At 48.1% G+C, this 22,857-nt stretch overlaps 1 protein-coding gene across 1 annotated transcript in view; it reads right to left on the bottom strand.

Moving 5' to 3' along the window:
* The window catches only part of EBI3 (Epstein-Barr virus induced 3), a 43,990-nt gene extending 22,004 nt beyond the window's left edge, over positions 1-21,986 (bottom strand). Inside the window, exon 1 of the mRNA XM_075347513.1 lies at positions 21,739-21,986. Coding sequence (XP_075203628.1) covers positions 21,739-21,907 — 169 coding nt within the window. The 5' untranslated portion in view covers positions 21,908-21,986. The remainder of the gene's footprint in view (positions 1-21,738) is intronic.
* Positions 21,987-22,857: the final 871 nt, after the last annotated feature.

Raw genomic sequence — 22,857 nt, 5'->3', positions numbered from 1 at the left:
ACGGTTTGCGGGAAATTTGTGTCTCAGTTTATGAGAGGGTGCTTTTGAAACGGCTTTTGTGTTAGCCTTTTTGGGGCGTTGGTGAGCCCTTCCAGGTTCAGGGGGGGTGGTCTGATGTCCGAGGTTGTGGCATTGGTGGGACGGAGAGTAGAGTGTCAGCTTAGGCGGTCCAAAAACAGACCTGATGGGTCGAGGCAGGTTGGTTGTGATGGATGCGTTGTGCCCGGGGCAGTTGGTGAGGAAGTTTTGCGGCTTGGGGGCGGTCCTCCGGGCCTGCTGTTATGGCACTTGGATGGGTCTTGGTTTGTCTCGTTACCAGTTTGTGGCCGTACTGAGGAGTTGTTGCGCTGTGCGGGGGAATGCTCGGGAGATTATGGGCCTCATTCCTTCAGGATCGGGGCGGCTGCGGAGGCTTCGCGTTGTGGCCTGGGTGATGACATGGTGGGACGAATCGGTTGGTGGGAGTCTTATCGTTTTTCGGGGTTATGTGCGCCCACAGTTGTTGTCCCAGTGAGGGCTTTATGGAGTAGTTGGTTGTGACTTTGTCGGGGTTTCATGCTAAAAAATTGGTGTTGGTGGGGTTTGTTTTGGTAAAGTTTTTGTGGTTGTAGGAATCTGCCTGATATGGATTCTGGGGCTCTCCTTCGTGTTCTGGGGGGCCCGTCGGGCCGATGCTCGCCTGAATGGTCGGCAGTTGGGTGGACAGATCGCTTGCGTTGGTCAAGTGGTTCGGTGTGCGGGGCATGGAATGGAGCGGGGTCGTGACGGAGTTTGAATACTATTGCAGGGTGGATAGACCTCCGAACGTGTTGGTTTTTGCACGTGGGGGGGGAAGTGACTTGGGAGTGCGGGCATCACGTGATTTGATCTGGGACATCAAGATGGATCTATTGCGTTTATGGACCAGGTATCCGGGTTTGATAGTGGTATGGTCGGATTGTGGCCACATTGGTGTGGAGGGGGGCACGGTCAGTTGAGAAGCTGAATCGCGCCCGGGATCATGTGAACAGGGTGGTTGCGCGTTTCGTGCGGAGAAACGGCGGTAGTGTAGTGTGATGTGCGGATCTGGAGTCGCCAAAGTGGCAGTTTCGAAGGGGTGATGGGGTTCACCTTACTGAGATTGGTTCTGATCTCTGGGCCTTGGGTTTGCGTGATGGTGGAGCAAGCCTTGGGTGTGTGGCGGGTCCAGGCCACGTAAGGTGTCACGTGTCCTGTCCTGTGGCGGGGGTAGGTCTGGTCCAGAGGCGGTTGTAAGGGATTGGTGGCTGGACTGAGAGGCACTGTCTTGGTATGGTGTCTCCGGGTTCCGGTAAATTGCAGGCACGGGGTTCTGCAAGGTTTGGGGGGTATTAATCCACGGGGTGATTAATACCTCATCTCTGGGTCGGAGTGTTGCGGCCAGGGATATTGGTGGAGGAAGTGGTTTCTGGACCGGGCCTACATGGGGTTACATGTACAGTTATTATTTATGTGTTACCTATTATTTGTTTGGGGTCGCCCGTTGGACGGCGCCCCCTTGTGTTAGTATGTTAATAATAGGTAATAAAGGCTGCTGTGGCCAATTTGTTTAACCAAGTCACATGCAGTCGGTGTGTTATTTATTAGGTTAAGTGGGTATACTAACCATCACGACCGGAGAATCCTTCCTCAGTGGTCATGTAGTTCATAGGCAGGCCAGCAAGAGATATTCACTGCTGGGGCTGCCTGTTAATCTCCTTTGATCTCATGCTGTGGTGGAGCCAGCCACATTCACTCCCCTCCTATATATGTTGTTAGACAATATCTTTAATGCCAGCCATAGCTAGTCTATACTGGTTAGTGAGGTATGGTGATCCAGACTTACTGGTGGTTGTAGTACTTTTTTGATGTGAGCAGTTGTGGTGTTATCTCTTGTTATCCTTTTGTTGCTGCCTTGCTTCTTGTTTTTCAACTCAATCTGTTTGTTCATATGAGTTTATAATGTGGCTGAGTTTTGTTTTTTCCCTGACTGTATTTAACTGTGTTGTCATCACACTCCTGCCCCTTCCTTCCCTGAGGGTAGGACAGATTAGTTTTGATCAGGAGACTAGCCAGCCACAGGACTTAGGCATCTCCACCATTGGTGGTAACCTTGAAATAAGGAATAGTCTAGGGTCCCCTAGTGTGAGGGACAGTATAGGAGCCCCCTGTCTCTCCCTATACCGCAGTCATATTGTGATATTATAGCTGGCTATAATTTCATTACATTTCAGTATGGATCCGGTTGTTCCATTAGCAAAACAATTGCAGACCTTGTCTCTTCAGGTGGCTGAATTAAAAGGAGCAATACAACAATGACCTCAGCCTGCCACATCGGTGCAGTCTGTCCTGGTTTCTGGATCATCAGAACCCAAACTGTCTCTCCGAGAAAGATTTTCAGGGGAGCGCCATAACCGGTTTTGCTATGTTCAGATAGGTGTGTAAGTTGTATTTCTGTTTACATCCCCACTCCTAGCCAGCCAAGATTATTTAAATTCTTGTTTTAGGGATTTTCATCCATTCTTCCTTGGAAAAGTCTTCCCATTCTGTGATATTCCTGGGTCATCTTGCATGCACTGCTCTTGTGAGGTCTAGCCATAGATTTTCAATGATGTTCAGATTAAGAGACTGTGAGGGCCATTGCAAAACCTTCAGCTTGCACCATTTGAGGTAGTCTATTGTGAATTTTGAGGTGTGTTTAGGATAGTTATCCACTTGTAGTGTGGCGCCCTGGACAAGCCAGGACGTCACAGGTACTGCAACAACACACCCCACACCCCGCTTAGGAACATCTAAGTCAGACACTAATCCTTGTTGCCTCCCTCCAGGGGCTGATGTCCACACCAGGTGGGGCGGAGCCAGGCGGTTGGCTCCTCCCACCAAGGAGTTCACAGTCCTGGAGGCGGGAAAAGGAAGGCAGTTGAGTTGGGAGTTAGTGACGAGGAGTTGAGAGTGAGAGTCAGGGAAGTGGTAATGGAGGAACTGACTGGCCGTGTCCGGGTACGTGGCCCGGGCACCTGACAGCAAGGTTGGCAGACGGTGGTGACCGTCTGCAGGAGAGGCCGATTGAGGCACAACCATAAGGACCGGGGACGGGCGGTGGCCCGCCGGTACCGGATCAGGGAGCGAAGAGAAGCCAGCACCATCCGGCAGGGCCTACGGACCCCGACCAGGCTAGGAGTCACCGTTAAACCGGTCAAATCCGTCAGCGACGGGAACCTCCAGGGTTTCCAGCAGTAAAGACCCGACTGAAGGCAACCGTCCAAACCGTGAGGGAGAGAAAGCTACCGCCAGAGATAGAGCTCCCAGGGCCAGAGCCTGCGGGCAAACAGGGGCTCCCTTAGCCAACCTACCGCTGCGGAGCGGGTTACCCGTGGGAAGCCATCGGGGCCGAGAACATAACACCGGTGCAGGGAGAGACAGTTACCGCCAACCTACCGGGAGTGACCGTCGCAGCCGTCTGTGGGACTCGTCCATCCAGCCGTTTGTTTTACCAGAGACTCCGTGTGCATTACTGGCTAAGTAAGTACCACCGTGCCGTCTGGCACTGCGCTGCCCCGAGACCCTGCACCTGGCCAGCCCCGCAATCCATCAACCAGACAACAACTCCGGGCCCCGGGACTACCAAAATCCCCCTACCCACGGAGGGGAGAGAAACATCCCAGCTGCTCCCTGTCATCGCTCCCGGGATTCCCGTACAGAGCAGCGGTAGTGCCCCAACCTCACCACACACCGTGGGTGGCGTCACAAACCGACATCCTAAACCCCAACAAACTGCCCCTTTCACTCACGGGCAAGCAGCGCCGCTCGAGTCCCTGGATCCGGCCCACCGCTTGAGCCACCGAGCAGCAGCAGCAGCGCCGGACCCGAGCGTGGTGAGCGCAGCGCCCCGCCGCCCGCGACAGTAGAAGCCATCCTCTTTTCAACTTCAGCTTTTTTACAGATGGTGTTATGTTTGCATCAAGAATTTTTAATTTCATTGAATCCATTCTTCTCTCTAGCCGTGAACTGGTCCTCATGCCATTGGATGCATCATAACCATAAAGTATGATTGATCCACTCCCCATGCTTGGTGATATGTTATTTTCCTGAAATTCTGGACCCCTTTTTTTTCCACACATACCTTTGATCATTGTGGCCAAAGAGTCACATTTTAACCTCATCGGTCCACAAGACTTGTTTTCAAAACTCATCAGGTTTGTTTAATTGTTCTTTTGCATATTTCTGATGCTGAATATTATGGTGAAGAGGTTTTCTTCTAATGACTCTTTCATGAAAGCATATGTGTGCAGGTGTCTCTGAACAGTAGAACAATGTACCACAACTCCAGAGTCTGCTAAATCTTCCAGTCTTTTGCAGTCAGGCAGGGTTCTGATTTGGCTCCCTAGCATTCCTACGAGCAGACATTTTCCTTGGTCTTCCAGACCTTATCTTGACCTCCACTGTTCCTGTTAACTGCCATTTCTTATTTACATTTCAAACTAACTAAAAGGCAACAACAAAATGCTTTCCTATTTTCTGTTAATCGTCACTTGCTGTGTGGGCCCCACCATTTTCAGAGTGCTAGTCAGGTGCTTAGAAGAACCCATGGAATTACCAACTAAAGCAAATAAATGTGGAGACAGATCCATAAATAATGGGGTACTCCACCTATCTAGATATAAATTGGAAAATTAATACCTGCTGAGCTAAAACAGCAACTCCTTTTTGCCACAGCCAATTGTTGTGTTTGTTGTTTTGTTTTTGCCTCCACCACTTCCAAGAATAATAAAAAAGTTATTTGTTTCCACCAATATAGCCATGTGGGGCTTGTTTTTTGCAGGATGAGTCGTAATTTTGAATAACACCATTTAATTTAATATGTCATGTACTAGAAATGGGAAAAAATAATCCAAGTCTGGTGAAATGTTGAAAAAAATAAGCAAGTCTGTCCTAACCCGGCGAGGCGCTGCTGTGCGTGAAATGGTCACCGTAGTCTGAGATGTCTCCCGCATCCCTCCCCTGTAATTTTAATTTTTGGATGAAATAAAGAAGGTTTTTTCTGAAGAGTGAGTGCTTCCTCTTTTCTTTTCCTCCTTATTGGATATGGATTTGTGGGCTCACTGTTAGGTCGAGCACCGCCCGGTTCTGATGTCTGATACACAATGGACTTTACTTGCTAAGTGGAGCTAGGTACAGTGGGTATGGTAAGTATTCAGACCCCTTTACATTTTTCACTCTTTGTTTCATTGCAGCCATTTGGTAAATTCCAAAAAGTTAATTTTATTCACATTAAAGTACACTCTGCTCCCCATCTTGACGGAAAAAAAACAGAAATGTAGACATTTTTGCAAATTTATTAAACAAGAAAAACTGAAATATCATGTGGTCATAAGTATTCAGACCCTTTGCTCAGTTTTGAGTAGAAGCACCCTTTTGAGCCAGTATAGTCTTCTTGGGAAGGATGCAACAGGTTTTTCACACCCGGATTTGGGAATCCTCTGCCATTCTTCCTTGTAGATCCTCTCCAGTTCTGTCAGGTTGGATGGTGAATGTTGGTGGACAGCCATTTTCAGGTCTCTTCAGAGATGCTCAATTTGGTTTAGGTCAGGGCTCTGGCTGGGCCAGTCAAGATCGGTCACAGAGTTGTTCTGAAGCCAGTCCTTTGTTATTTTAGCTGTGTGCTTAGGATCATTGTCTTGTTGGAAGGTGAACTGTCAGCCAAGTCTGACGTCCAGAGCACTCTGGAAGAGGTTTTCTTCCAGGATATCTCTGTATTTGGCCACATTCATGTTTCCTTCAATTACAACCAGTTGTCCTGTCCCTGCAGCTGAAAAACACCCCCATAGCATGATGCTGCCACCACCATGTTTCACTGTTGGGATTGTATTGGGCAGGTGATGAGCAGTGCCTGTTTTTTTTCCACACATACCGCTTCAAATTATCACCAAAAAGTTCTATCTTTGTCTCATCAGAGAATCTTACTTCTCATAGTCTGGGAGTCCTTCATGTGTTTTTTTGCAAACTCTATGCGGGCTGTTATATGTCTTGCACTGAGGAGAGGCTTCAGTCAGGCCACGCTGCCATAAAAGCCTGACTGGTGGAGGGTTGCAGTGATAGTTGACTTTGTGGAATTTTATCCCATCCCAGAGAGTACAATAATGAGAAAAAAATGAACTTTTTTTAATTTACCAAATGGCTGCAATGAAATAAAGAGTGAAAATTTATAAAGGGGTCTGAATACTTTTCGTACCCACTGTATATGTTTGGTCTCTGGTGTCGAACGAATTGTTGCTTTGTGGATCTTTTTACCTCAAGAAGCGCTGTCACATTCCTTACAAGCAGTTATACAGCATTAATCATTCTATTGATGTTACCAATCAGTGGCTGTTTAGTGTAGTTCAAAGTGCAAACACATCACTCTTTCACACTGAGGGGGGGCTGCCAACAGTTGTGGAATCACAATCTGCTTGCTAGGATCCTTCCTGTGTGATGCCTGTCTTTTTACATTATTGCAGCATTGTCTGTGACCAGGGATTATATGCTCTCCTGGCTGGTGCACACTTGGGATTCTGTATCTGGACACTTGGTGTTTGCTCTTGTCTGTTTTGGGCCTCCTGATCAACCGCATGAATGGGGAAACGCGTCGAGGAGGGCAATTATTTGCTAATCTCAAACAAAGAGGACCCTTTTAATACAGCAAATCCATATAGCAAGTGGACTTCTAATGGTGGAGAACTCCACAGAGACGCTGATTGCTGGATTAGGGCGTTTTCACCAATTGTGTACAAGACTTATGCAAAGGACTTTCTATAATATATGAAGCTAAGTATTGCTTATTGTGGATCTCCTTATTAAGTATGTGTACATCTTATGTCCTCGTGTGAATATTACCATTATGGTGTAAATCTGGTTTCTGTTCAACTCTGCCTTTTGGGGTATTTCTTGGGCTGCCGTATAGCCAATATTTACATAATCTTCATCTTATTATTTATGTGTTGGCTGTCATGGTGATTAAAGTCTATATGGTGGAAGGCTGATTAAATAGGGTGGATTTTTTCCATTGTTATTGTACTTCTATAGAATAATTAGTTGAACCCCTACGTATACTATGATATAAGGATTGCACTGTCAATTTATACATGTTCTAGTGTGTTTTTTGCACGTTTGCGTGTAAATTTTAATAATATGTTGTAATAAAATATTGTATTGTGTAATTTCGTGATTTTTTATCTGAAGGCCTTCATCCTAAAAAAGGTAACCTTAACATGTGATGTGTACTTTCAGCATTTTCAGTGCAGTACTCAATGACAATGATTAGCTGTTCAAGTTGTACCATAAGATTTGCTGGACCACTGGAATTTCTAGTTAGAATTAAGGCCTAAAACACACTTCCGCAAAAAAAACGTACGTGTCTTACGGTCCGTTTTTCGGGTCCGTGTTCTTTTTCTAGGGACGTTTCTCCGGTACGTATGACATCCGTGTTGATGGCGTATGCTGTCCGTGTGTGCGTGTGGAATGACCGTGTGTGCGTGTGGCATGACCGTGTATGTGTACGTGGAATGTCCGTGTGGAATGTCCGATTGTGTGTTGCACAATGTCATTTATAGATGTCGGCTGACAGCAGACAGAGTTGCGTGATGAGAATGAACTCGGGTGAACTTCACCCGACTTCATTGTCATGCCGCGGCTCTGTTTGTGTCACGTCCTGATTAGCGGTCACCTGTGCAGGATTCACCGGTGACTAGTGATGAGCGAGTACTAAAAAGCTCGGGTGCTCGAGGCTCGGGCTGAGCATCCAAAGATACTCGTGTACTCGGCCCGAGCACCGAGCCCAATGTTATCCTATGGGAGACCCGAGTATTTTTCTAAAATGACCCCCGGCAGCATGTAGAAACCCTAAAAATGTCACAAAAGTCTCAGAAGAGTGCTCAAATGACATGGCAGCAACATGGGAAGACCCCTTGAAGCATTTATCACTCAAAAGTCACAGCTGTGAACAATATTGTCCGCGTTTTACGCCATTTTTACGGACTCACCAGAAAACCTTCCAAAATGACACCAAATGAATTTCCATGGCGGAAATGTTAAGGGCACATACCCAATAGTGAGATAGAGCTGGTGTATGTTACTTTTGGAGATTACATGAAAGATTTTACGTGAAAACATTGTGTGGCACGCCGATGTCCCTGAGAAGAGACGTACATGAAGGCCTCTTGAGTCTAATGTGCCCCATTTTGAGGAAGTGAGTCTTTGTAGTATTTTCCTTTGCCAGGGCAGTCCAAAATTGTGAGGTTCACCAATGCCCCTGCATACAGACGTGCAAACCTGAAGTGCCCATTGTAAGAAAGTGGGTCTATTGTAGTATAGCCCTTAGATAGGGCAGCCAAAAATTGAGAGGCTCCACATTGTCCCTGGATAGGGACATGCATTGAGGGCCTGTAAACCTAAAGTGCCTATTGTAAGGAAGTGGGTCTTTTGCAGTATAGCCCTTTGGCAGGGCAGCAAAAAATTGGGAGGCTCCACATTGTCCCTGGATAGAGACGTGCATGAGGGCCTGTAAACCTGAAGTGCCCATTGTAAGGAAGTGGGTCTTTTGTAGTATAGCCCTTTGGCAGGGCAGCCCAAAAATTGGGAGGCTCCACATTGTCCCTGGATAGAGACGTGCATGAGGGCCTGTAAACCTGAAGTGCCCATTGTAAGGAAGTGGGTCTATTGTAGTATAGCCCTTAGGCAGGGCAGCCAAAAATTGGGAGGCTCCATGTTGTCCCTGGATAGAGACGTGCATGATGGCCTGTAAACCTGAAGTGCCCATTGTAAGGAAGTGGGTCTATTGTAGTATAGCCCTTTGGCAGGGCAGCCAAAAATTGGGAGGCTCCACATTGTCCCTGGATAGAGACGTGCATGATGCCCTGTAAACCTGAAGTGCCCATTGTAAGGAAGTGGGTCTTTTGTAGTAAAGCCCTTAGGCAGGGCAGCCAAAAATTGGGAGGCTCCACGTTGTCCCTGGATAGAGACGTGCATGATGGCCTGTAAACCTGAAGTGCCCATTGTAAGGAAGTGGGTCTATTGTAGTATAGCCCTTTGGCAGGGCAGCCAAAAATTGGGAGGCTCCACATTGTCCCTGGATAGAGACGTGCATGATGGCCTGTAAACCTGAAGTGCTCATTGTAAGGAAGTGGGTCTTTTGTAGTATAGCCCTTTGGCAGGGCAGCCAAAAATTGGGAGGCTCCACATTGTCCCTGGATAGAGACGTGCATGAGGGCCTGTAAACCTGAAGTGCCCATTGTAAGGAAGTGGGTCTATTGTAGTATAGCCCTTAGGCAGGGCAGCCAAAAATTGGGAGGCTCCACATTGTCCCTGGATAGAGACCTGTTAGGTTCTTAGTGCGTCCGTGCTTGCATTTAAAAACCGCACGTGTGTGCCTGTTGGTGGCAGCGTTCAGGTGCACTTGTGTGCGTTTTGCACAAACTTGGATATAACGCACAAGTCTAGTGAATACACATCAGCACAGCATTGCAAAATGCGCAATGGCGTTGGCAACGAACAAGGAAGTGGACGTGATGGTGGTGCAGGCAGAGACCGAGGTCGTGTGCAAGCTCTAATTTCGCCACAACAAAGGGCCACATCTACTCGCTCCCACGTCCTGTCCCAAATTCTTGGGGACCGCAGCAGTACACCGCTCTTGAACCAAGACCAGTGTCAACAGGTTGTTAGTTGGATAGCGGATAATGCTTCCAGTCAGATTGGCACCACCACAAACACTCTGTCTTCCACACGGTCAAGTGTCAGTAGCCGTGATACTGCACCGCACATTTCAGAACCTGATCCTCCTTCCTACCACCAGGCCGAGTACACGTCCACGGACATTACTGATTCCACACTTGGACACTCGGAAGAGCTGTTCACGTTTCCATTCACACATTCTGGCCTCTCGCCAGCTCCTGTTGAAGTGGGCCATGACGAGATTGTATGTACAGATGCCCAAATATTTGAGCAGCCACGTTCTCACGAAGTTCGCAACGTGTCTCAACAAGGGGTGGACGATGATGAGACACAATTGTCAGGAAGTCAGGAGGAGGAGCAGGGTGCGGAAGAGGAAGACGACGTGGTGGATGATCCAGTAACTGACCCAACCTGGCAGGAGGATATGCAGAGCGAGGACAGCAGTGCACAGAGGGAGGGAGGCGTAGCATCCCAACAGGCAGTAAGAAGCAAGGCCGCTACATCTCGTTGACGGCACACTGGGTTAATATTGTGGAAGCTGGGACCCAGTCTGAGCGAGGGACGGAACACGTCCTTCCCACACCAAGTTTTGCAGGCCCTACCTCAGTCAGGGTTTCACCCACACTCTACAGCTCCGGAATGTAATGCTCCTCAGCCTTCTCCTCCTCCTGCGCATCCTCATCCACTTTACCCTCCACACCAGTCCCAAGCTGGAAGTGTCGCGGGCGGAGGAGGGGACGCTGCGCTCTCCCACTGCTCGGGTCCGGCTGCCGCTGCTCTACGGCTGCTGCTGCTCGGTGGCTTGAGCGATGGCCGGATCCCGGGGACTCGAGCGGCGCTCCTCGCCCGTGTGTGAAAAGGGGTGGTTTGGGTTTTGGGGATATTGTCCGTGACGCCACCCACGGTTATGGTGATTGTGTGGACACCACCGCTGCTCTGGACGGGGATACCGGGAGCGGTGACAGGGAGCAGCTTTGTTGTTATTTCTCCCCTCCATGGGTAGGGGGGTTGGTTGTCCCGGGACCCGGTGATGGGATAGAGATGGATGACAGGCGGGTTGCGGGGCCTGATGAGGTGCAGGGTCGCAGGGGCAGCACTGTGCCGCACGGCACGGAGATACTCACTCAGCCCAATGATGATGACACAGTTCACGGTAAAAAAAGCGGCTGGATGAGCGGGTCCCTCGGACGGCTGCGGTTGTTCCTCCCTGCAGGTTAGTGATGACTGTCTCTCCCTGCACCTAAGTTCAGTGTTGGTAGCGATGGGTTTCCACCGGTAACCCGCTCCCCGACCTGGATATGGGCCGGAGGAGCCCCTTTTGCCCGCAGGCGCTGGCCCTTGAAGACGGTTGCCCTTGGCGGTGGCGGTGTCTCCCTTTCACGGTTGGACGGCTGCCTTCTATCGGGACTTGGCTGTTTGGAAACCCGGAGGTCCCCTTCACTAACGGATTTGGCAAATTCACGGCGACTCCAAGCGTTGCCGGGATCCGAAAGGCCCCTGCCAATGGTGCTGGCTTCTCTTTGTATACCGGTCCGGTACCGCCGGGTCACCACCCGTCCACAGTCCTTACGGCAGAATCCAATCGGCCTCCACTGCAGACGGTCACCACCGCCTGCCAACCTTGCTGTCCTGTCCGGGCCACACACCCGGACCAACTTCAGGCTCTTTGCTGTCACTTTTCTCCTCTCTACTACTTTCCTCCTTCCACTTCCTTACCTTAACTCTCACTGCCTGTGTTTTCCCTCCTCCAGGACCGTGAACTCCTTGGTGGGTGGCTCCACCCCCTGGTGTGGACAACAGCCCCTGGGGAAAGCAACAAGGATTTTGTGTTTTGACTATGATGTGCCTGCATTGAGTGTGGGGTGTGTAAGTGTTGTGCTCTGTGGCCCCTGGCTTGTCCAGGGCGACACAGAAGCACTGTAGCACTGCCTCGGCGAAGCGGCAACAGGCTGTGCTGAAGCTAATCTGCATAGGTGACAAACCCCACAATGCAGAAGAGGTGTGGACAGCTCTGAAACAGCAGGCAGATCACTGGCTCACACCTCTGAACCTAAAGCCAGGAAAGGTCGTGTGTGACAATGGCCGGAACCTGGTGGCGGCTTTGAGGCGAGGCCAGCTGACACATGTTCCATGCGTGGCCCATGTGCTCAACCTCGTGGTTCAGCGGATTCTAAAGTCATACCCAGAGCTGTCTTATCTGCTGGTAAAAGTTCGCAACCTCTCTGCACATTTTCGAAAGTCACCTACTGCTTCAGCCGGCCTTGCCGGCTTTCAGCGCCGTTTGCATCTTCCGGCTCACAGACTGGTGTGTGATGTCCCCACGCGTTGGAATTCAACTCTGCACATGTTGGTCAGGATATGTGAGCAGAAGAGGGCAGTTGTTGAGTACCTGCATCACGTAAGCCGTCGGGAAATGGGTCAAACTCCACACAACACCTGAGGAGTGGAGATGGATGTCCGACCTATGTACCATCCGCCAAAACTTTGAGGACTCCACCAAGATGGTGAGCGGCGATGACGACATTATTAGCGTCACCATACCACTTCTCTGCCTTCTAAAATGGTCTCTGCTCAAAAACAAACATTATGCATTGCAGGCGGAGCGCGATGAGTTGGAGCAAGGAACAGTAGAGGGTGTGGGTGATAACACACAGCCCAGCCTCGTCTCATCACAACATGCAGTGGAGGACTATGACGAGGAGGAGGATGAAGACATGGAGCAACTCTCCGGCCAAATTGAGGATATGACATGCACACCAGTCATATCCTCGGTTCAGCGTGGCTGGCCGGAGGACAGGGTAGATGATGATGAGGAGGAGGAGGAGGAGGACAGCATGTTCAGTCATCGTGTTGGTCAGGATACTGAAGTGATGGCTGTTAAGAGTCTGGCGCACATGGCTGACTTTATGGTAAGCTGCCTGTCTCGTGACCCTCGTGTTAAGAACATCTTGGCCGACAATCATTACTGGTTGGTAACACTGTTAGACCGACGATAAAAGGAGAACTTTATGTCTCTTATTCCCGAGGCGGAGAGGTCAGGCAAAATGCAGCAGTTCCGGAAGGCCATAGTCACGGAAGTAGGCAAAGCATTCCCCTCACAAAACGCAAGCGGCATAGGTCAGGAATCAGTGGACAACCAAGGCGTACAGCCGAGAGGGGCACAAGTCCAATCCGCCAGAGGTAGGGGAACAGTCTTTAAGATGTGGGACAGTTTTCTCAGCCCCTCACGTACCACAGCCCCTGAGGTACGGGGTAGTGCCACAAGAAATGCTAAGTCTGCCCAGATGCTCAAGGAGTACCTTGCAGATCGAACAACTGTACTCCGACATTCCTCTGTGCCTTACAATTATTGGGTATCCAAGCTGGACACGTGGCATGAATTGGCACTCTACGCCTTGGAAGTCCTGGCCTGCCCTGCCGCTAGCGTTTTGTCAGAGCGTGTTTTTAGTGCCGCAGGTGGAATCATTACAGATAAACGCACCCGCCTGTCAACTGAAAATGCTGACAGGCTGACTCTGATCAAGATGAACAAGGGTTCGATTGGGCCAGACTTCACACCACCAGCAAATGACAGCGGAATTTAAAGTTTGTAACGGGAATTTGCCATGTACCTCCACTCACCCATGGGTACACACTTCTGGACTTTGGATAATCGCTGGACTGCTCCTCCTTCTCCTCATGCGCCACCATGATGACCGTTACAATAGTTAGGCCGTTGTTTCAGGTATACCCCCAGTGGTAAATTTTTTCGCCCATTCTTTCAGAATGGGCATTACAACGACAGGAGACCCGCTCCTTTGCAATGGGAACAATGTTTTGAGGCCCTCATGCACATCTCTATCCAGGGACAATGTGGAGCCTCCAAATTTTTGGCTGCCCTGCCAAAGGGCTATACTATAATACACCCACTTCCTTACAATGGGCACTTCAGGTTTACAGGCCATCATGCACGTCTCTTTCCAGGGACAATGTGGAGCCTGACGCTGCCACCGACTGCCACACACGTGCATTTTTTAAATGCAAGCACGGATGCAATAAGAACCTAACAGGTTTTTAGGAGCGACAATTACTGAGAAGTTTGACACTATCAGACACTGCTGACTGACGTGTATTATTCACTAGACTTGTGCGTTATATCCAAGTTTGTGCAAAACGCACACAAGTGCACCTGTACGCTGCCACCGACAGGCACACACGTGCGTTTTTTAAATGCAAGCACGGACGCACTAAGAACCTAACAGGTTTTTAGGAGCGACAATTACTGAGAAGTTTGACACTATCAGACACTGCTGACTGACGTGTGTTATTCACTAGACTTGTGCGTTATATACTAGTTTGTGCAAAACGTGCACCTGTACGCTGTCACCGACAGGCACACACGTGCGGTTTTTAAATGCAAGCACGGACGCACTAAGAACCTAACAGGTTTTTAGGAGCGACAATTACTGAGAAGTTTGACACTATCAGACACTGCTGACTGACGTGTATTATTCACTAGACTTGTGCGTTATATCCTAGTTTGTGCAAAACGCACACAAGTGCACCTGTACGCTGCCACCGACAGGCACACACGTGCGGTTTTTAAATGCAAGCACGGACGCACTAAGAACCTAATAGGTTTTTAGGAGCGACAATTAATGAGAAGTTTGACACTATCAGACACTGCTGACTGACGTGTATTATTCACTAGACTTGTGCGTTATAGCCAAGTTTGTGCAAAACGCACACAAGTGCACCTGTACGCTGCCACCGACAGGCACACACGTTCGTTTTTTAAATGCAAGCACGGACGCACTAAGAACCTAACAGGTTTTTAGGAGCGACAATTACTGAGAAGTTTGACACTATCAGACACTGCTGACTGACGTGTATTATTCACTAGACTTGTGCGTTATATCCTAGTTTGTGCAAAACGCACACAAGTGCACCTGTACGCTGCCACCGACAGGCACACACGTGCGGTTTTTAAATGCAAGCACGGACGCACTAAGAACCTAACAGGTTTTTAGGAGCGACAATTACTGAGACGTTTGACACTATCAGACACTGCTGACTGACGTGTATTATTCACTAGACTTGTGCGTTATATCCTAGTTTGTGCAAAACGCACACAAGTGCACCTGTACGCTGCCACCGACAGGCACACACGTGCGGTTTTTAAATGCAAGCACGGACGCACTTAGAACCTAACAGGTTTTTAGGAGCGACAATTACTGAGACGTTTGACACTATCAGACACTGCTGACTGACGTGTATTATTCACTAGACTTGTGCGTTATATCCTAGTTTGTGCAAAACGCACACAAGTGCACCTGTACGCTGCCACCGACAGGCACACACGTGCGGTTTTTAAATGCAAGCACGGACGCACTAAGAACCTAACAGGTTTTTAGGAGCGACAATTACTGAGACGTTTGACACTATCAGACACTGCTGACTGACGTGTATTATTCACTAGACTTGTGCGTTATATCCTAGTTTGTGCAAAACGCACACAAGTGCACCTGTACGCTGCCACCGACAGGCACACACGTGCGGTTTTTAAATGCAAGCACAGACGCACTAAGAACCTAACAGGTTTTTAGGAGCGACAATTACTGAGAAGTCTGACACTATCAGGACTGTTTTAGCCCTAGATATGGTGATGAAGGCTGGTATACGGTCACCACTAGGAATGGCTATATACCCTGCCTGCCTGCCTGTATACAGCTACAATAGTCCTGAGAAGGACTCTTCTGGTCCCTAGCCTGTATTCCGACCTGGCTATACCCTGCCTGCCCTGCCTGTATACAGCAATAATAGTCCTGAGAAGGACTCTGCTCCTGTACTCCGACCTGGCTACACCCTGCCTGCCTGTATACAACTACAATAGTCCTGAGAAGGACTCTGCTTCTGTACTTCGACCTGGCTATACCCTGCCTGCCTGTATACAACTACAATAGTCCTGACAAGGACTCTTCTGGTCACTAGCCTGTATTCCGACCTGGCTATACCCTGCCTGTATACAGCAACAATAGTCCTGAGAAGGACTCTGCTCCTGTACTCCGACCTGGCTATACCCTGCCTGCCTGTATACAACTATAATAGTCCTGAGAAGGACTTCTGGTCACACTGTTTGCAGCCCTGCTACGGAAATAACTATAAAGGGCCGCAAACCTTTCCCTGAAGCAGCAACACTCTCCCTGCACTGACTGTCTGGATGGCTGTGAGCAGAGCACAGCGCGCCCGCCGGTATAAAGGCTCGGTCACGCTGTGCAGGCCGGCCAATCACTGCAATTCCACAACTAACAGGGTTGTGGCATTGCAGTGGTCTGCCAGCCAATCCCTGCATGAGGGCTGGCTCTCAAAAGAGCGCCAACATGCTGGGATGAAGACGACGAGTACAGCACGAGTATCGCGAGATGACTCGGTCCCCGCCGAGTAGCCCGAGTACAGTGATACTCGTGCGAGTACCGAGTAGTGACAAGCATACTCGCTCAACACTACCGGTGACCGCTAATCCCCTGAGTGACTGAAGTGAGCAGACCTCTCTCATACTCACCGATCCCCGATCTCCGGTGCGGCGCTGCTCAACTGTTATTAAAACTCCGGCGGCTTTAACTATTTTGAAAAAGCCGGCCGCTCATTAATCAATCTCGTATTCCCTGCTTTCCCCGCCCACAGGCGCCTGTGATTGGTTGCAGTCAGACACGCCCTCCACGCTGAGTGACAGCTGTGTCACTGCACCCAATCACAGCAACCGGTGGGCGTGTCTATACTGTGCAGTAAAATAAATAAATAAATAATATAAAAAAAACGGCGCGGCCACCGCTGGATCCTCCAACTGTGACAGCAAGTCGCCCGAGTGACAGCGATGTAGTCACAGGTGACTTGCTGTCACAGTTGGATGATCCAGCGGTGGTCGCGAGTTACCTCAGTGACAGCTCAGCTGATCGTGCGGCTGTCTTCAGTTGCTGCGTGGAGCTGACAGGAGCGGCGGTGTCTTCTGCAGCTCCTGTCACCTCCATGTAGCAGAGCTGGATGCGACGCTGGACCTCCGTGGATTACGCGGACATGGAGGGGTTTTTCGTGCTTAATAAAGTGGTGAACGAGGGTACTTGTTATTGTTTTTTATTGCAAATAAAGGATTTTTTCTGGTGTGTGTTTATTTACTGTAACTTACAGATTACTCATGGAAGGTATCTCGGGGAGACGCCTGCCATGATTAATCTAGGATTTAGTGGCAGCTATGGGTTGCTGCCATTAACTCCTTATTACCCCGATTGCCAACGCACCAGGGCAAATCGGGAAGAGCCGGGTACTGTCCCAGAACTGTCGCATATAATGTATGCGGCAATTCTGGGCGGCTGCTGACTGATATTGTTAGGCTGGGGGGCTCCCCATAACGTGGGGCTCCCCATCCTGAGAATACCAGCCTTCAGCCGTATGGCTTTATCTGGCTGGTATTAAAATTGTGGGGGACCGCACGCCGTTTTTTTTTTATTATTTATTTATTTATTTTACTGCACAGTATAGACACGCCCACCAGCTGCTGTGATTGGTTGCAGTGACACAGCTGTCACTCAGTGTGGGGGGCGTGTCTGACTGCAACCAATCACAGGCGCCTGTGGGCGGGGAAAGCAGGGAATACGAGATTGATTAATGAGCGGCCGGCTTTTTCAAAGTAATTGTTGCCGCGCATTCTCTGCACAGCTGTTCCTCGCAGCGCTGGTGATCGGGGAGCGGTAAGTATGAGCCGGGGGAAGAAACAGACCGAGCGCCAATGTAAGTATGACTGAGAACATCATGAAAAAAGTTAAGTATACTGAATTTAACAAAAAAACAAAAAAAAACAACAACATCGTTCGTTTAAAAACGCACACGGACGAAACGTGCTGAACACGGACATACTCCGTGTGCGGTCCATACAGGCACGGACCCATAAACTTTAGCGGGTCTGTGCCTGCGTGATGCCAGCCAAAAACGGACATGTTGTACGTGTCAAAAAGCGCACACACGTACTTACCACACGGACACGTTCCGTGTGATTTTACGTGTGTGTGCCATCTACCATTGAATAACATGGGTCTCCGTATCTCCGTGTCTTCGGTACGTGCAAATACGTACCACACACGTACAAAAAAAACGGATGTGTGTTGCGGGTCTTAGAAAATATTTAATCCTGCTGTGGATTAAACCTAATAGTATCATCTAAAGTACCACGTCACTCATCGCTACACTTCCGCTCTCCCCTCTGCAAATCCATTCATTGGCTCCCAATTCCCCAACTAATCCAGTTCAAATTATTAATATTGTACCCGCCATATATCTCTGTACTAATCTCCCGATATCTTTCCACGTGTAAGCTCAGGTCCTCCCAAGACCACCTTCTCTCCTCCACACTGATTCATTCCTCACCCAATCACCTCCAAGACTTTTCCAGAGTATCCCCCATCCTCTGAAATTCAGTGCCCCAATATTATCACCACACTAAGAAATTTCAGACAGAACTTGGAATCCAATCTCTTCAAGAAAACATATAGCCTGCAATGACCTCCCTGACACCTCATCACCACTGGAGCTGCTGCAACCCCCCAACCTGCTGGCTCATTTCTCATTACCCTGTAGCCAGCAAGCCCACAAGAGTAGGGTCCTCTCCCCCTCTGTTACTATTTATCATTGTTAGATTGTTAAGTGTAACAAAAAATTAAAAAAAAACCACAGTGTGAAAAACTAACTTAAGGCTGTGTGCCCACGCTCCGTTGTTATCGCGTTTTAGCATGCGTTTTTTCTTGCAGATTTTAATCATGCTGCAAGGAACAATGCATCGCAGCAAACTATGAGAATTCTGAAGTGCTGTGCCCATGTTGCAGATTTTTTCTGTGCAGATTTTGGTGTAGAAAAAATTTGCACCAAAGAATTGATATTTCAATTATTTTCAGCATTTTTTCCACCGTTTTTCCTATGTCAATGCATAAAAAACACGCATGAAAAAACACGTATGAAAAAAAAATGCAAAACCGTGGTAAGAGATGCATGTTTTTTCTACAGTGTTTTTCCTGCCAAAACATGCCATTTTGGGTGTAGACAATCTGCACACAAATCTGCAACGTAGGCACATACCCTAACAATATACATCCCTTGACAAGGGCCATCTTAATCAATGTTGTCTGACCGATGTATTATCATTTATTTTGTGATTTTAGTGTTGGCTTTAAAACCCCCAAACTAATCTTGTCTGCACCAGTCTATTTTGGTTTTGTGTATTGGGACACCGGCCAAGTGATTGTTGGGGAAGCGGTCAATCAAACATGTCTGATTTGAATTGGTTCTCCTTGAGATAAGCTACTAGCAGAGATGTCCATTAGCAGCTTTCTGACTGAAGTATTTTTCCCAGAAAATAATTATTATTAATAATAATACAATCTCTACAATGCCCTCTCCATAATCCCTCCCACACTGCCTCTCTGTATAATATAATATGTATAACACACACACACTGGCCCTCTATATACAGTTAGGTCCAGAAATATTTGGACAGTGACACAATTTTCGCGAGTTGGGCTCTGCATGCCACCACATTGGATTTGAAATGAAATCTCTACAACAGAATTCAAGTGCAGATTGTAACGTTTAATTTGAAGGTTTGAACAAAAATATCTGATAGAAATTGTAGGAATTGTACACATTTCTTTACAAACACTCCACATTTTAGGAGGTCAAAAGTAATTGGACAAATAAACCAAACCCAAACAAAATATTTTTATTTTCAATATTTTGTTGCGAATCCTTTGGAGGCAATCACTGCCTTAAGTCTGGAACCCATGGACATCACCAAACGCTGGGTTTCCTCCTTCTTAATGCTTTGCCAGGCCTTTACAGCCGCAGCCTTCAGGTCTTGCTTGTTTGTGGGTCTTTCCGTCTTATGTCTGGATTTGATCAAGTGAAATGCATGCTCAATTGGGTTAAGATCTGGTGATTGACTTGGCCATTGCAGAATGTTCCACTCTTTTGCACTCATGAACTCCTGGGTAGCTTTGGCTGTATGCTTGGGGTCATTGTCCATCTGTACTATGAAGCGCCGTCCGATCAACTTTGCGACATTTGGCTGAATCTGGGCTGAAAGTATATCCCGGTACACTTCAGAATTCATCCGGTTACTCTTGTCTGCTGTTATGTCATCAATAAACACAAGTGACCCAGTGCCATTGAAAGCCATGCATGACCATGCCATCACGTTGCCTCCACCATGTTTTACAGAGGATGTGGTGTGTCTTGGATCATGTGCCATTCCCTTTCTTCTCCAAACTTTTTTCTTCCCATCATTCTGGTACAGGTTGATCTGTGTCTCATCTTTCCATAGAATACTTTTCCAGAACTGAGCTGGCTTCATGAGGTGTTTTTCAGCAAATTTAACTCTGGCCTGTCTATTTTTGGAATTGATGGATGGTTTGCATCTAGATGTGAACCCTTTGTATTTACTTTCATGGAGTCTTCTCTTTACTGTTGACTTAGAGACAGATACACCTACTTCACTGAGAGTGTTCTGGACTTCAGTTGATGTTGTGAATGGGTTCTTCTTCACCAAAGAAAGTATGCGGCGATCATCCACCACTGTTGTCATCCGTGGACGCCCAGGCCTTTTTGAGTTCCCAAGCTCACCAGTCAATTCCTTTTTTCTCAGAATGTACCCGACTGTTGATTTTGCTACTCCAAGCATGTCTGCTATCTCTCTGGTGGATTTTTTCTTTTTTTTCAGCCTCAGGATGTTCTGCTTCACCTCAATTGAGAGTTCCTTAGACCGCATGTTGTCTGGTCACAGCAACAGCTTCCAAATGCAAAACCACACACCTGTAATCAACCCCAGACCTTTTAACTACTTCATTGATTACAGGTTAACGAGGGAGACGCCTTCAGAGTTAATTGCAGCCCCTAGAGTCCCTTGTCCAATTACTTTTGGTCCCTTGAAAAAGAGGAGGCTATGCATTACAGAGCTATGATTCCTAAACCCTTTCTCCGATTTGGATGTGAAAACTCTCATATTGCAGCTGGGAGTGTGGACTTTCAGCCCATATTATATATTTAATTGTATTTCTGAACATGTTTTTGTAAACAGCTAAAATAACAAAACTTGTGTCACTGTCCAAATATTTCTGGACCTAACTGTAATACACCACCACATTGACTTTCTGGATAATATCCCTGCACAGACACTGCCTCTCTCTATAATATAGTCCAACAGAAACTGTTTTTCTGTACAATATCCCCCACACACACACTGCCTCTGTGTACAATATCTGCCCACAGACACTGACTCAATGTAAAATATACTCCCAAACACTGTCCCTCTGTATAATATCCCCCCACATACACTGCTACTAGCAATACGGTGCCCTTTTTCACAATTCTCCCTATTGCCTTATAATGTGCCCTTGCAGTAACACTTTGCCCCCTTCCCATCTGTCACCTCCAGAGTAAATGTTAGGACATAAAATCTTTAGCTCCTCTATGGAGCGCTTACCATTTCTCGCCAGCTTTGCACAGCCTGCAGCAGTGTGAGGAGGTTGCAGTGTGATGACTTAATCACGCCGCTCTACGTTGGGCGAAGATGATGATCACTGCTCTGCCCAACTGCCTCTGGCACCTCCACATGGCTAATTTGTATGCAACGGCACCTGAAGTGCATCACATGCAAATTAGCCATGTGGTTGTACACTTTCACCCAGCATAACAAAAGGCAGCTGGCCGTGTCTGACATCACCGATGTCAGACACAGCCGGTCCCCTCAGCTGTGGACACTTTTTGCTGGGTGAGTGTGCACGAACACATGGCTAATATGTATGTGATGGGCCGTCACATGCAAATTAGCCATGTGGTGGACCCAGTGGCAGTGAGGGTGAAGACAATCATGCTATGATTTGGGCCCAGGGCTTAATAAACCTAAGTGATTCCCTCGGGCCCCCCTCTTCACTGGGCTCCATACACCAGTAAGGGCAGTAATGCTCTGATGGCAGTCCTGCCTTGTTGTATCAATATATAAATGTTTGTTTGTCCTACCTTTGCTCTCCAGGACTTCACAAGAAGGAAGCAGAAGCACAGCTGCTAGTGTTACTGTCCAGATCATTGTTGAAACTTGAAGAGAACAGCTCCTATAATATAAGATCACTCTGAATATATGAAGTAAGTAATGGCAGTGTTCAGGGAGTGAAGTGTGGTCCGACCTCATTTACAGTACTCCTAGTCACAAGCTATGTAGTATATACTGATCCTGATATCTGCTACATTAGATCCTCTCATTGGTCAGGAAAACAAATTGGAAGCTAAAAGAATGATCAGAAGAGGAACAAAGTTTATCATTGCAAAATCAAAAGTGAAAACCTCAAACTAACTCTTCCAATTACAGTCATGTGCTTTAGTCATTTCCAATTCACTGAGCAAACCTTGGAAAACCCATGGTTTTAGTGCTTCCATGCTACCAAGTATTAAATGGGTTTTCTGCTTTCAGAAAGTGGACCCAAAACACACTAATGTCGCGCCCAGGGAAGGGGGTACTCGGTCGCGCTTGCAAATGGGGATGTCACTCTGGTGGCCGTTGCCCGGTCCCGTGCCCTGGGGCTTCTTTTGTAATAAGGGGTTATGTACAGGGGAGATAATAGTCAATGTCATGTGACGTCACCTGCGGGTTGCGGTTAAGGATGGAGAACCGCCGCTGCTAAATGTGGGTACTCCCAGAGCTGGTGGTGATTGCAGCAATGGTGTTAGGCCCTCCGCAGGTAGGACCGTGCCTGGGAGATGATGAGGGATAATAACGGAGACCACACCAGGTCGTCTTTAACAGTCTCTACTCACTTATACCCAGGAGTTGCTGGTTCAGGTCCCTTGGAGTATCAGTGCCAATGTAGTGACCCAGGTTGATCTGTACCCGGCACTCTCTGTTGGTTGGGTCCCCATAGCGTGAAGTGTTTGGGGCCCAACTGTCCCTTTTAAGGGGAACAGTCTCCTCCGTACGAAGGGCAGTGCGGACCCTGTGGGGAGGTAAGTGTCTGAACCCCGATCCTAGTTTACTGCTGATGCCCCCGGATTATTTGATTCAGTGAAGTCCGTGAAGGTGTTCTCACCGGGCAGGTATTTATCAAACCGTGTAGAACTGGTGCCTGATCTAGGACCCTGTGCCCC

This window comes from Anomaloglossus baeobatrachus, chromosome 5 (genome assembly GCF_048569485.1).
Source record: "Anomaloglossus baeobatrachus isolate aAnoBae1 chromosome 5, aAnoBae1.hap1, whole genome shotgun sequence".
Lineage (NCBI taxonomy): Eukaryota > Metazoa > Chordata > Amphibia > Anura > Aromobatidae > Anomaloglossus > Anomaloglossus baeobatrachus.
The sequence above is the reverse complement of the archived record's forward strand: the minus strand, read 5'-3'. Positions and strand labels throughout refer to the sequence as shown.